The following is a 16,063-nucleotide window of genomic DNA, read 5'->3' on the forward strand; positions in this document are numbered from 1 at the left end:
TATCTATCTATCTATCTATCTATCTATTATCTATCTATCTATCTATCTATCTATCTATTATCTATCTATCTATCTATCTATCTATCTATCTATCTATCTATCTATCTATCTATCTATTATCTATCTATCTATCTATCTACTTCTATCTATCTATCTATCTATCTATCTATCTATCTATCTATTATCTATCTATCTATCTATCTATCTATCTATCTATCTATCTATCTATCTATCTATCTATCTATCTATCTATCTATTATCTATCTATCTATCTATCTATCTATCTATCTATCTATCTATCTATCTATCTATCTATCTATCTATCTATCTATCTATCTATCTATCTATCTATCTATCTATATCTATCTATCTATCTATCCATCTATCTATCTATCTATTTTTCTATCTATCTATCTATTTTTCTATCTATCTATCTATCTATCCATCTATCTATCTATCTATCTATCTATCTATCTATCTATCTGTCTATCTGTCTATCTATATATCTATCTATCTGTCTATCTGTCTATCTGTCTATCTATCTATCTATCTATACCTATATCTATCGATCTCTCTGTTCTATTCAACGAGTTCATTTGCTAATTTGCGTTACCATTGACCTCTCTCTCTCTCTCTCTCTCTCTCTCTCTCTCTCTCTCTCTCTCTCTCATATCTGTACCCCATCTCCTTTTCGATTTCTTTTCTTCATATTTTAGATCATTGTTGCATTTACTCTACAAACTCAAGTGTTCACCAAAAAAATTAACCCCCTCCCACCTAAAGCAACATCAACAACAGCAACAGTAGCAACAAAACACAAATACACACACACACACACACACACACACAAACACACACATACACGCACACACCCACCCACCCACACACACACAACACACAAACAATATCCAACAAAAATTCACTTTTTGGTAATGTCCATAATAATTATCTGGCAGCAATATCTCGCTGTTTGTAAACATTGAACATATTTCTTGTCACAAGTTCTAAGTTCTCTATAGGACTCACTCACCCAGAATCATGATTTTCCTTGTTCTTTGATTTTGGTAGAAATCCAATACAGGTTGATTTTTAAAAATGCAAGCCCCTTTTTTGGTTTAGATTAAAGTTCAACCGTTTATTTTTGGCTTCTCTATTTGAATTTGTGTGCTGGCTGAAGGTTCTAAAATCATGTTGCAGAAAGGCTGCCTCTATTCTCATCCCCGGGATGAGAGTAGAAAAGCGATCGAGCTCTCACCCCCGGGATGAGAATAGAAAAGCGATCGAGCTCTCACCCCCGGGATGAGAATAGAAAAGCGATCGAGCTCTCACCCCCGGGATGAGAATTGAGGTAGTTTAACCTTCGTTCTCGCTATTCTCACCCCTGTAACTGTAACCAACAGGTGGTAGTAGTAGGTAGGGAGGGTAACCTAGCCTAGCCGCCGTCCCTTCTCTCTATTCTCATCCCTGTGTAGAGTCAGCTTAACACCCCCCCCCCTTCCTCACTACTCTCACCGGATCATCTTCATCTCTCTCGTGACTACTTTTAGTGGACGTAAGGAAGGAGGGTGAACATGCAGCCCCGCCCGTTCTCGCTATTCTCAACCCTGTGTAGGGTCAGCTTAGCACCCCCCCCCCCATCCTCTCGCTATTCTCATCCCTGTTAACCAACCGGTAGGGAGGGTAGCCTAGTCTAGCCGCCGTCCCTTCTCGCTATTCTCATCCCTGTGTAGGGTCAGCTTAGCACCCCCCCCCCCCTTCCTCACATCTCTCATCTGATCATCATCATCATCTCTCTCGTTACTACTTTTAGTGGCACTGGACGTAAGGAGGGTGAACATGCAGCCCATTCTCATCCCCGGGATGAGAATAGAAAAGCGATCGAGCTCTCACCCCCGAGATGAGAATAGAAAAGCGATCGAGCTCTCACCCCCGGGATGAGAATAGAAAAGCGATCGAGCTCTCACCCCCGGGATGCGAATAGTCACTCCGTTGCAGAAAAGCCTTATTTTGTCGAGCTGCTTTCTAGCTATCTATCTAGACCTAGCTAGTTTTCTTTCAGTTTTACGAAAATGGTCAAGTAGTAGAGCATGTCTCGGTTGAACCTGACTTACGAAGATTTACTTCTGTAATGGTATGGTAGATGTAGTGACAATAAATATAGAATTTTTTTTCTCTAAATTTAGTCAGCATAGTCCGGAGTCCGACACCACCTCCATCACGATAGCCTGAGCAAAGACGCGTTTGTTAGGTCCTTTATTATCTGAGACTCACACTCACAAAATCCCTGCCTGTTTTGAAGACGGTCACTTGGCTGCAAAATTGATTTTAAAATGAACACTAGAACGCCAGTGCAATTACTAATTTTGTAGGCTCTATCATGTCATGTGCAAAAGAAAATTAATACTACCTCCTTTGCCTTTATATATCTTTTGTCCTCTTTCCATTGAATCAAAAGATACAAGGAAGATACACTTTGAATTTGAAACACCGACATTTCTACATTGCCTTTCCTTGTTATTCTCTATATCTGTATTTCATCTTTGTCCCAGTCACATGAGACACTACGGTTACAGTTACAGTCGAACCTGCCTTAACGGAAACCTCATACGACATATTGTCTAAGACATTAAGCCTTTGATCCTCCAATGGAAATTCCTCTATTTTGACTCTGTGTAACTGAACCTGTCTAACCCGAAAAATGAACAACGTTCCACTCTCCTTTGACGAATCTCTGTGTGTAAGATGGAAAATTTTCCTGATAAAACTGATTTCCCAATTAAGCGGAAGAAAGTCTCTACTCCCTGCCATCTGATCCAAAATTTCACACCTTTAAGTTGTAAATCATTAAGCAATTAAAGTTTATGACCCCGGCGGTGAGTGTTGCCTCACTGCTTCTCAGAAGCTCAGAAACTTCGAGTGCAGTCATTACTCAATATATGTATTATGACACTTACTTGTCGATAGTAACTGGACAATCACACAGATGGTTGTTTTCATCTTTGTTAAATATATGTAGTAGAAATTGCGATTTGGTTCCTTTTTTATTTGCTGGTGGAATCTATTGACTTAATTCTGTACAAATTGGTCAGAAATTAGGATTTGTTGATGACAGACGACTGTGATGGCAATTTATGTAAACACAAAAAATGTGAATAATTTGTAGGTATTTTGGGTCAGTTTCGTTACTCTTGAAATCAATTTTATTGTAATGATGAGATAATGTTTATCTTATGTTTTCTGACACAAAATTATTATTTTATATTTTATATAACATTGAGAAGAATATTTGGAGATTAAAAACATAACCCTCTTTATTCCATCGCTACATTATGTTCTTGCAGTATTCATGAGTCAAACTTTCTAAAATCTTCGTCCAAAACAAAGACATGGCCAGCGTTAAAGTATACGTTATTGTTATGTATAAAACTGGAAATCTTTCTGAGTCAGCTTTTTGGGTATAAACTAAAAGTAAAAGTAATAAATATCGTTTTGGGGAATTTGAAAATTGCATTGTTGAAATCTGCTTGAAAAAGAGAACATTAGTCTTTCTTTCAGAAAAATTGGTAGAAAAAACTGTTTTAACAGGGAATTTGATTTTGAAAATTGTTTGCTTATTTTAGCTTTTTTTCTCTTTTGCAACTTGTTTTATTTATCGGCCAATTTTCTTGATTTTTATTGCATTTTTCATTTCTCAATATGAGATCGGTGATATTCTTTGTGCGTTTCAAATGTAATTGGAACACAAATTTGCTTTTTTTTTTTACCTCTATGCCTTGCCTCAATAATGAATTCATAAAGTTGGAGAAAGTAAAGCAACTTTGAGTCAGACACTGGTCGGTCATCTTGAAAGTTTTAACCCATGACCACAGCTGTTGACATGTTAGCTGTCAAAACGACCAATGTTTAAAAAAATAAATTAAAGGTTTTTTTAATGCACCCGGTGATTTTGACCACTGATGATTTACTGTGACATTGACAGTATGTATGTGTTAATCGTGTATATCTATCTACATCGCAGGTATGTGTATACAGTATACAGTATGCAATATAATACACATGCAGACACACACAGCCACTCACACACCACCTCTCTGTTTATTCTTATCGATTCACCTTTTGTTCTCATTTCAATGCCACAAGCCACGATTGGCTACGACAGTAAATAAATGTTGTAATATAGCAACTCCCCCCTCCCCACGCACACACACTAACAGCTTGTAATAAGTCATGTCTAGTTGTCTCCCTCAACATATCAATAAAGTAAATAAATAATAAAGTTCCTTATTTTCACCCTTAATCAGCAACTGAATTGATTGAAATGACAATTACGTGTATTTTGTGGGATTAAATTTTACTTTTAAATATCCTCAGGGGATGTTCATGGCCAGTTCTACGATCTCCTTCAACTCTTCTCCATTGGAGGTTTCCCACCACACACCAACTACCTCTTTCTTGGCGACTATGTAGACAGGGGCAGAAACTCAATCGAAGTCATATGTCTTCTGCTGGCATACAAACTCAAGTACAGAGAGAATTTCTTCTTGCTCAGAGGTAACCATGAAACCTCGAACATCAACAGTATTTATGGTTTCTTCGATGAATGTAAGTTGAAATGTGATACTTAAGTTGCTTTTACTGAACAGTAGCAGGAGATTAAAATGAAACAATCCAGAAAATTGGCTACAGCGGCTGGCGCCACCTGTGGTTGGTTATCTTATATGTTGTTTTTTTTTACAATTCGGTTGAGTATTAACCCAAATTAATTGTACCGTCATCCGTTCAATTTTCTTGATATTTTGGTTTAGCTTATATTCTTATTGCTTATGTACAGTTGTACTATGTTGTCAGCTAAATTTATCATTTTAACTGTCTCATTGTCTCAGTGTTCAGTTCTCTGTTAGGAGTATGGGTACTATAGGTTGTCTCCATTTGCTTTCAGTATCTAAATACTAGAATAGTAAGCTGTTAATATACTAAGATCACCTTGTGCAAAAGGTGATGATGGGAAATTGTGTTGAATATGATAGAGGAACAGTCGCAGTGGCTTTCTTTGATTAGCCTTGTTGAGTGGATGATATTGGTTTTCAGCCATTAAGTATCAGAATAATGAATTACTCATCTGATGATGTTTAGTTTTCATTAATTAATTATTAATGAATGATAATGATATTACATAAATAATATTGTAAATAATAAAAACGTATAAGCATGAATTTATAACCACACAATATGGGATGATTAGAGCGTAGCAGGTGCATAATACATAGACATTTTATATGACATTGATTTAAAAATCTGGAGCACAAAGACCATTTATTCAATGGAATAAGTAGACAACGAATCATCAGCTTTGGAGAGTACTAAGTGGCATCTTCACTAAATTGTGTCATAATCACAATTTCTTTCTCACCCGCCATAAAAAGTCCTTAAATTTAACAAGAAAGCTTAAAAGAGTCAAAGGTTAAAGTTCAGAAAATGAGTAAGGGGCATACAGTATGCAATCGTTTTCTAAGTTGGTCAAGGGCTACTTGGCTTACTGCATGTGTCGTTGTTCTATTTGAAAAATAAGAAAGATACCACCATGAGGAGATTATTGAAAATTTTCACTAACTATGTGACTGATTACCTTGAAGTGGTATTTTGTCAGGGTGAATCAGATACTTAAAAGTGGTTTTCAATTTTGAACAAAATTACCAGTGATGTGAAAATTTTCCCCTTTACCCTGAAAATTACCGTTAATAAAACCTAAGTTTTATAAGTCAGACTATGAATTCAATGTGTAGCATCTATGTCATCCTGACATATTATCGTTTGGAGGTCATATTGGGCAATGTAGCCAATCCAAGCAAAATCGGTTACCCCCCTAAATTTAAGAATTGTATTATGTATTATAAAGATATGTTGTAATTACAACATCTGTTCATCTTACTGTGTTGTATGTATTGTTTCAGGCAAACGGCGTTACTCTTTGTCCTTGTGGAAGAAATTCAACGGAGTTTTTGATTGTCTCCCCTTGGCTGCCATTGTTGAGGATCGAATATTTTGTTGTCATGGAGGTATGGGAAATGGATTAGTTATGTTTGATTTCCTGTTATAGCAGAAGCTGTATTCAAGTGACAAGAAGAAACCTATTTTTAGATGTATTAATAGCCAAGATTTTAATTATTTTTCATATTAACATTAAGCGCAGCTACTAATAATAAATTTCATAAAATAAATCAATTAAACTGTCATCTGCATTTTTTGCGCCCGCAAATGGCAATTTTCGGCCGCAAATATCAGGGTGATCCGCAAATTTTGGCAAATTTCCCAAAATTGGCCAATCATGGCAAATTTTGGGAAAATTGGCAAATCTCGTGGCAAATTTTGGGCAAAAAAAGAAGCGAAAACAAAATAACGAAAAAAAAAAAAGGTGCGAAACTTGAGAAATGTTGCAGCTTTGCCTGGGCCCAAACCAAGGAAGGCTACTCTCTACGGATAATGATCCTTTAAAATCTTTGTAACAACGCTATTCACAGTCATTTCATTTCTCAAGTCAAATAAATCGAGTCACTTACACTTCCAACTTCAGTCATGGATCGTTTCGTCAAAAAATCTTCAAATAAGGACCCAATGTGCAGCAAATTTTTTGGCAAATTTTGGTCTTTTTGGCAAATTTCTTGGCAAATTTTGTGGTGTTTTTTTGGGCAGATTTTGGCAAATTTTAGGTCCCAATTTGGCAAAAAATGCAGATGACAGATTAAATGAATGTTCTTACTCGGTCACCTAGCAATATTTTCTCCTTGTGGATGACATATATTTAACTTTTGATTTTACATGTGACTTGTTACGTCAAATCAATATTAAGTCAGGACCTCTCAGATACCCCGTGCGGTGTCTGGGGTCCCTCAACTGAGAGGGTCAAGAATAGCCCAACGCCAAGCCAGCGTGTCGTAAAAGGCGACTAATGGTGTGTGATTCCCCCATCTTTGAGTCACCTGGTCCTCCAGGTTGGGGGTTGGCAAAGGGTTAACACCACTCAGATGCCAATATTAACTTACTTCAAATGGACAGAAATGTGAATTTTTAGACTTTTGCACTTTTAGATGCTATGCTTTTTCTTCTCGATGAAATTTGATAATGGCATCTAACTTTTACCATGTAAGTGCAAGAGAGGTTATTTGGAGAAAAATGGGGAGAAAAAACCCCAGCGCTGTTTTCAGCAATAACACTTGTCTTGTGTGTTTATTTCACATGACAATTCCCACTAAATAATGGGATTGTGGTTAGTCTCTGTTGGTCACAAAGGTAAAGGAATAATTGGGCTTTAATATAAGCTAAGAAATTATTCTTTTTTTTTAAACTGCGTATCACTCTTGCATGATTAGTGATGGACGCCCTCAATGTCAGTGTTAATTTGATCAAAGTCTCACATTTTTTATCATGAATCTAATTTTCACTTCCCAATCTCTCAGACGTAATAAAAATTCCCTTTAGTCATCCCGTAGGGGAAATTTTTCTCTAGGCCCTATTCCAAGGGAAGACTGGAATAACCCAGGCATCAGCCACAGTGCAGCACTGCAAATTGAGCTAAGGCGAGGTGACTTGCTCAAGGCCACAAAGTGCAGTGTGTGTTCGAGCTCAATACCTTTCATGTGCGAAGCAAAGACCACCCGTCTAAGCCGTGCTGCCCCTTAATAGTGTTTTCAAATGTAATTTCATATATTTCTATTTCTTGTTTATTAGTATAACATATTAATGATCCTATTTTTATTGGGGTTTTTTTGTTTTTGTTTTTTTCATTTTTAATTGAATTGTCTGTATTGTCAATTAATCTCTTAATACTATCTGATTGTGTCCATCAGGTCTGAGTCCAAGCCTTCAGTCATTGGACCAAATCAGACGGGTTGCCCGCCCATGTTCCATTCCGGACGAGGGATTGACTTCAGATCTGCTCTGGTCTGATCCTCACCCTGACCCTAAGGCTGAAGGCTGGCACTATAATGACGGCAGAGGAACCTCCTACTATTTTGGGAATGACACTGTTGAGAAATTCCTGGAAAAACATGATTTAGATCTTGTGGTCAGAGCGCATGACGTGAGTATGATTTATGATGTAGGAAGTTCACATTTTAGACTGTGATATAATTACCATGCTCATTATAATAGGTACTAAATCGTATGAAATATGTCTTTTTTTAAAGCATCTCATGCTGTGAGTCTGTGTGGTATGACACTCGCTTTCGGATCAGAAGGTCCTTGGTTCGAGCCTCGCTCGGCGCATAGTTGAGTCCTTGGAAAGGCTCTTTACTCACATTCTTTCACCGTACTCAGGTTTAAAATGAGTACCTGGCCATTAACAGCGTTGTCTCTGTCGGAAAAAAATAATTATATTATCGCCTAGCAGGCGTCATGTCTCGTTCTTTTTGTTGCGTTTGGCTGTTGGTCAGGGACACCTTGTAAAGCACTTTGAGCACATTTAGTGTATATTGCGCTATATAAATGCTCTGTTTTTTTTTTTCGTTTTGTTTGTTTTTAATTTTAAGGTGTTGTTACCGAGACATTGAAATAAGGATTGTATTATAATCCATCAAACAAATGTACTCTGCTGTCAAAATTGCTTGTTACCGATATCAACATGAATCGAAATTTAATATTCTTATAAGGAAACACGACCCCCTTACAGCATGAATGCAGTTTTGAAACGCATTAACAATTTTTAAAAGACTGAATAAAATGACAATTTTTCATGCATGAATCCTTTTAAATTTTAATTTACATCAATGCACTTTTGTTCTGTAATAGATAGTGAATAAAGATTCACAGTTCCAAAGCATACTTGTAAGAAGATTTGACGAGCTCTTCAGCAAGAAAGGCAAAATGTCCCTTATTTTGACCTAAGAAGAACGAGAGCTATGACATTTGGGACTTTTAAAGTTTCACATTAAATCTCTTTTCCCTGTCTCTATATCTTGGTCACTTTAAGCAATAAGAAAATGAGATTTAAGCATCTAAATTTATCATTGATATACCTTGAGAACGAACCACATCATTTAATTAAAATAAAAAAAAACTTCTCAATATGCAAAGGCGGTTTTCTGTAATGGTATTATAAATCATCCCAGAGAAACGAAATTTTACAAATTAGATATTAACATATTACTGTACTCTCTTTAGTGAAATGTAAGTGTAAATGTAATTTTATTATATAATTACCGTTGTTAATTAAATATTTTGAAATTTGAAGATATCAACAGGAATTATGCGTGTCGTCCAATTGAGAGGAGATGAGAGAAATGAAGAAAATTATACATAAGGCTTAAAGTTGGGCTGACTGGTTCCACAGTTACAGTGCTTCACCCACTAATAATCCATTTTGTTCACCTCTGTTAAAAGTGATAAAATCAACCAACAAAGGTGCATATTTCAGTTTCCTATAAATGCCCAAAACAGCCATATGTAACTATTCCCCAATGATATAACTACTCGTACTTGATACAAATATATAAATCAGCGGCAAAGAAGAAAATCGCACAAATGTTAAGAAATGTTTTGCACAAGAATGGTTTACGACGAGTACTAATGGATGATAAATTCCTCTTGAATGCTTCTTGATTTTATGATTGAGATTGTTTACACTACAATGGGTCAGTCCAGTGCCCTAAGGTTTGGTTAAAAACAAATCCTCCAGAGCCAGAATTTATATCAGGCTCTGAGCGTTAAATGGATTTTCCAGATACTCTTTAGACGGAACTCTAGTCTATTGCACCAGTACTTTTTACTTCATCTAATAGATCCAGCTACCCAACCCCTGGAAAATGAACAAAGAGATCAGAGAAATCTCACCTGTACTCTGAACGTTGTTTCCCTTGATTTGTAGTGTCCTTGCTTTGTAAGGCTATTGTTCTATTTACTGAGTTTTTTGGGACCCTTTATGTAGAGAGAAAGAAAGGATTTTCAAGTTCTTTTCATTCTTATCCAATCCTATTTACAGGTGGCTCAAGATGGTTACGAGTTTCATGGGAAACGTCAGTTGGTGACATTGTTCTCTGCTCCTAACTATGCCGGTGTTTATGACAATTGTGGGGCCATTATGAACATTGACGAAAATCTGATGTGCTCTTTCAAGGTATGTTTTTTTTTCCTGTTACTTCATACAGACCTGTTCTGTTTTACAGATTTGATCTGTGTACAGTTTGGGTTTTTTAGGGGGGGGGGGGGGGGGAAGGTGGAGGGAGGGGGCAATCCATACAGATTTTGATACCAAAATGTTAAAAGAAAACTGAGAAAAAAAAACAAAAATGCCTCGAGTTATTGACATTTAATCATATTGAACAACACTGCATCAATTTAAAACCACTCTAGAGTGATAATTTACACAAATAATCATTCACAATTAACATATATATTTTTTTCAAATCATTTAATTTAGTTTGTTGCCTGTTACAAGTCTTAGGCTTAGAATTTGAATTATTGTAGAATTTTAAAATGAAAATGAAACTATTATCTGATTTATTTTGTTTGTTTGTTTTTAGTTTTTTGTTATTTGTATTTTTTGGGGTGGGGGTGGGGGGGGGGGTGTGGTGTTGTTGGTTCTTTTTGTTTTTCTTTTTGTCTGTTTTATTCCTTTATTATTTGTATAGGTATTAATTATTATTTATTCATTTTGAAACACTATAAAAGATTAGATTTGTACATAGAAAGGACTCCGTTAGAACTCTTTTGTATGACATAATTTTTTTTTTTATAATCATCCGATCAGATTCTCCAGCCATTGACCAAAAAGATCAAGTACAGCTACGCTGGGAACAAAAAGAAACAAAGTATTGTGTCTAAAATCATGGGAAATAAAAAGGCACCAGATAGCACCCAGAACCCGAAGTCAGAGGAATCCACAAGTTTGCAACGAAGCCAGTCTTTGAGAGAATCAGCATGGGAAGACTATATAAGACCTGTCATGAGGGAGAGGACTAAAAGTCTGTCGGAATAACAAGCATTATTTTTGTAAAGTTTGTACACAAAGATATAAACAAAACTGAATATAACCACTTCAAAAAGGAACAAAATGCAAAACACGGAACATTCCGGGCTCAAAACCCTTCTTAAGCCAAGAACAAAAAACAATAAAGACATAAATACATTACTATATTCCAGATTGACGACAGAGATAGTTTGTAGGTCCTCTCTGTGTAGAAAAATCTTGGAAAGACTCAAACTCATAGATAGTGGTGCTTTTTAATTTGTCGATTCTCTGGTGTTCAGATGTCAGGATCCATTATTTTTCTACATACAGAAAATCAAAGTTTAGACTTTGTTATTCTAAATGATTTGTACATATTTAAGGAAGGTGTCTTTTTCCATATCCAGTCACCTGCCTTCTATATACCAAGTGAGTAAAAAAAACAACATCATCACAGTAACATTTTTAATTTTTTCGTAACTATCATGGTGTAATTACAGCGCCTGCATGGAGTTCCTGACCTGTCATAGTGGGCAGGAAGGTTACTTACTGTGTCTTCTACCCCCTGTATCTGTTTTCCAACATGCTTTCAGTCTTTGTCTTGGAATGAGATTACTTGGTTTTTGTCCTGGCCCTCGCCGGATACCCTTGCTAGGAGGGAAACAGTCAAATGTGTAGTTAGGGTTTTGGGAGATGATAATTTTTTTTTGGGTGTGTTCCTCTTAGTGGCGACATGTGCTTGTGTCAGGATGAAACATTTAGGTGATCTCAAACTAAGAGCATCTATAATGTGCTCTTGAAATCTACATCTGTTTTCTATTTTAACTAATCCCCTTGCGGGTGGTTGGATGGGAGCATCACCCTTGAATCATATACCTATGATGTTCGCATGGGTGTACGATCCGATAGTGATGTCGTTTCTTCTTCTCTTTACTAGCCTATCCTGCTTCTTTGGTTTGTGATTGTATTTTTGACAGGGGATATTTTTTTTTTCTGTAAATCTTCTGCCTGTTTGTTCTTGGTTATTTATAATTTAGCTTATGATATCTTTAGGTTATGATTTTGATTTACATTTGTACTATTTTTGTTAGATTGCTTGTTTTTTTGTTTCAGCGGTCTCTCATATAACCTCAATTGTGTTGGAAGAGACCTAAAGCAACAAACAACAAACAACAACAAAAACTAATCCCCTTTGTCTTCCATTTTCTTGGATACTTTAATTGTAATTCTAGAACTTTTTACTATCCCATTTTCTTCCTTTTTACAGGCTTTGATTTGACCTAAATGTGTTGCAAGCGCCGTAAAAACCTTAAAAACAAACTTACCAATTACATGCAGGCTAAATGATAAGACAAGTCCAAAATGTATTGTTGGATGCATTGTTTATTTATTGAATATTTTTTGTATAATGGATGTGTAAATAATGTTTGTAATAATGGATATCTAAATATTATTTGTACAATGAATGTCTATGGGGGGGGATGTGCTTGGAAAGTGTGTATTGTTTGCTTAAATGCAGAGAGAAGAGGGGAGTGAGAGAGAGAGAGAGAGAGAGAGAGAGAGAGAGAGAGAGAGAGAGAGAGAGAGAGAGAGAGAGTATTAAACATGCTGCTTTCTTTACAATAAAAACGCAGTATGATAATAAAATAAATAATTATACCTTTGATCAATAAAATAATTGAGATCACAACTCAACTTTTTATATTTCTTTTTTAAAATGATTCGCTGAGGTTAGTGAGGGCTGCTGTATGTGCTCATATAAGCAGGTCTGATAACAGAATACAAATGAGGCTTGAGCTTAAAAAAACCCCCAAAAACTTGAGCTTTTATACAGCGCGATATCCACTTATTGTGCTCAAAGCACTTTACAAGGGGTCCCTAACCAAGAGCAACATTTAACATGTAGGACAAGACATAACGCCTGTTAGGTAATATTACAATTTTTCTTCCAACAGAGACAATGTTGTTAATGGCCAGGTACTCGTTTTACACACCTGAATATGGTGAGAGAATGCGAGTTAAGAGCCTTTTCCAAATATGCGCCGAGCGAGGCTCGAACTCAGGACCTTCCTATCCTAAAGCGAGTGTCATACCACTAGAGGCTAGATTTAACACTGTTGTAATGGGCAATATTTTGCGTTGGTTTGAGAGTATTTCCATTATGACAATAAGCCCGTAATAATTTTGTTCATCAGATCTGCAAAGAAGTACAAGTCAGGGCTCTGGGTGGGGTTTCCAACCTCCCATATTGGGCAGGGAGGTACTTGCTGTGTCTTCTATTCCCCCTGTATCTGTTTTCCAACTGTTTTCTGTCTTTGTCTTGGAATGATATTACTAAGTTTTGTCCTGACTCTGGCCGGAGTCCTTGACTGTGAGGGAAACAGTTGAATGTATGATTTTAGTTTTGGGAGATTATATTTTTTCCTTGTAAATCATCTCCGTTATATATTGTTATTTTCTTACGATTTGTTAACATTTGAGTGTATTCCTCTTAGTGGGATCTTGTGCTGGTGTCTGGGTGAGACTTTTAGGTGATCTCAAACTAAGTACACTGATAGTGTGCTCTTAGAATCTACATCTGTTCCCTATATGGACCATTCCCCCTTTGTCTTACTTTTTCCTCAAGTCCTTCTAATAGTACATCTAGAATGTTTTTACTATCCAATTTTCCTCCTTTTTACTGGCGCTGATATGACCTAAATGTGTTGCAAGCACCGTAAAACCCTTAAAAACAAACACATTTTGGGCTGTTAACTGTTGCCTATCCACTCAATCTTGTCTCCTTTTCTAGTGAATCCTTGTCATTTCCATGGAATGAGGCGAATTCTTCCTATTATTATCATTATTATTATTATTATTATTATTATTATTATTATTATTATTATTATTATTATTATTATTATTATTATTTTTTATTTATTTATTTATTTTTTATTATTATTTTTATTGTTATGATGATGATGATGATGATGACAATAATAATAATGATAATAATAATAATATAATATATCATATGCGGCTGGGTTATTCCAGTCTTCCTTTGGAATAGGCCCTAGAAAAAAATTTCCCATCTGGGATGAATAAAGGGAAATTTACAATTATTATTATTATTATTGTTATTATTATTATTATTATTGTTATTATTATTATTGTTATTATTATTATTATTATTATTATTATTATTATTATTATTATTATTATTATTATTATTATTATTATTTTTATTATTATTATTATTATAATGATTATGATGATATAATAATCATATATTATTATTTGCGGCGCTGCGCTGCGGCTGGCGCCTGGGTTATTCCCTTGGAATAGACCCTAGAAACAAATTTCCCATAATATGGGATGAATAAAGGAAACTTTACAATTTACAATTATTATTATTATATTTATTTATTTTTAAAAATTTGTTATTTTATTTTATTTTCAATTTAATTTTTTATTTTAAAAAATATCGTTGCTGTTGTCTCGTTGTCGTTTCATAGTGGGCAGGAGGTCACATGCTGTGTCTTCTTTCCCTTAATATCTGTATTCCAAGTTGCTCTCTGTCTTTGTCTTCTAATGGGATTGCTTGGTTTTGTCCCAGTCCTTGCAGGAGTCCTTAGCCGAGAGGGAAGCATTGTTGTATTGGACGATATTGTACGTTGGTTTCGAGGGTATTTCCATTACAACAAAGAACCGATAACAATTTGGGTTATCAGACCTGCGTAAAAGGTCACATCGGTCTAATAATATCCCAAAGGTATTTTTAAAAAAATAAGCTTTTATACAGCGCAATATCCACTAAACATGCTCAAAACGCTTTACAAGTGGTCCCTTTACAACAGCAACACTTAATATGTAGGACGAGACATGGCGCCTGTTTTTTCGGACTGAGAAACGCTGTTAACGGCAGGTACTCTTTACACCTAAGTACGGTGAGAGAATGTGAGTAAAGAGCTTTTCCAAGGACTCAACTATGCGCCGAGCGAGGCTCGACCAGGACCTTCCGATCCGAAAGCAAGTCTCATACTACTAGACCGCATAGCCACACAAAAAAAAAAAAAGAAAAAAATTTTAAAATGGGTTATCAGACTTACGTAGTAAATAAGGTCACACCGGTATAGTAGTATCCCAAAGGTATCCTAACAGGTCATTAAACTTTGTAGACTAATTTTTAAAAATACAATTAAAACAAACAAACATAATCGCCTTCAGAACAGCGCTGTCAGCCGGACCGAGTGGCTATTCAGTTTGTGAGCACTAACCACGATGCTTTGGTATAATGATGCATATAATTGCTCTGTAACATTGTACAATGCCACCCAATATTATGTAATCGCGTGTGTAAAAAATATAAAAATTAATGAAATAATTATTAAATTAAACGTGTTAAGATTCTGGATGCCCACAATTTCGGCTGATCAATTCAAGATAGCTCTAAGTGGAGGGTAATAGTAATGGTTGGCTTAAGAGAGAGAGAGAGAGGAGAGAGAGAGAGAGAGAGAGAGAGAGAGAGAGAGAAATAGAGAGAGGATTATATATATGTGTGTGTGTGTGAGAGAGAGTGTGTGTGAAAAGAGAGAGAGAGAGAGCGAGAGAGAGAGAGAGAGAGAGGAGTATATATGTGTGTGTGTGTGAGAGAGAGAGAGAGAGTGTGTGTGTGTGAAAAGAGAGAGAGAGAGAGAGAGAGAGAGAGAGAGAGAGAGAGAGGAGTATATATATAATATATATATATATTATATATATATATATATATATATATATATATATATATATTTGTGTGTGTGTGTGTGGTGTGAGAGAGAGAGAGAGTGTGTATGTGTGAGAGTGTGTGTGTGTGAAAAGAGAGAGAGAGAGAGTGAGAGAGAGAGAGAGAGAGTGAGAGAGAGAGAGAGAGAGAGAGAGAGAGAGAGAGAGAGAGGGGGGAGTGAGTTTAGAGTTAACGCTTGTCTCACGTAATGTATTCAGCGATAATTTATTTATTTCAAACCCAGGGAACTAGATTTATAGGGAACGATCAAAGAAGATCACGTGAAAGAAGTGACTTTTATGGCATTATCTCGGGCTTTCCGTTCCATATTTCCATATTTCCATTTTGTGCCGTCTTTTGCTAAGGAGAGATAACAATCTGGT

At 35.9% G+C, this 16,063-nt stretch overlaps 1 protein-coding gene across 1 annotated transcript in view; it reads left to right on the top strand.

The window, feature by feature from the left end:
- LOC144976401 (serine/threonine-protein phosphatase PP1-gamma catalytic subunit B-like) overlaps window positions 1-12,629 on the top strand; it is a 14,352-nt gene extending 1,723 nt beyond the window's left edge. Inside the window, exons 3-7 of the mRNA XM_078920672.1 lie at window positions 4,372-4,602; window positions 5,952-6,056; window positions 7,845-8,077; window positions 9,974-10,108; window positions 10,742-12,629. Coding sequence (XP_078776798.1) covers window positions 4,372-4,602; window positions 5,952-6,056; window positions 7,845-8,077; window positions 9,974-10,108; window positions 10,742-10,969 — 932 coding nt within the window. The 3' untranslated portion in view covers window positions 10,970-12,629. The remainder of the gene's footprint in view (window positions 1-4,371; window positions 4,603-5,951; window positions 6,057-7,844; window positions 8,078-9,973; window positions 10,109-10,741) is intronic.
- The last annotated feature ends 3,434 nt before the right edge of the window (window positions 12,630-16,063 follow it).

Source organism: Berghia stephanieae, chromosome 7 (assembly GCF_034508935.2).
Source record: "Berghia stephanieae isolate SIO BIC M18660-M18661 chromosome 7, UCSD_Bste_1.3, whole genome shotgun sequence".
NCBI classification, from domain to species: domain Eukaryota; kingdom Metazoa; phylum Mollusca; class Gastropoda; order Nudibranchia; family Aeolidiidae; genus Berghia; species Berghia stephanieae.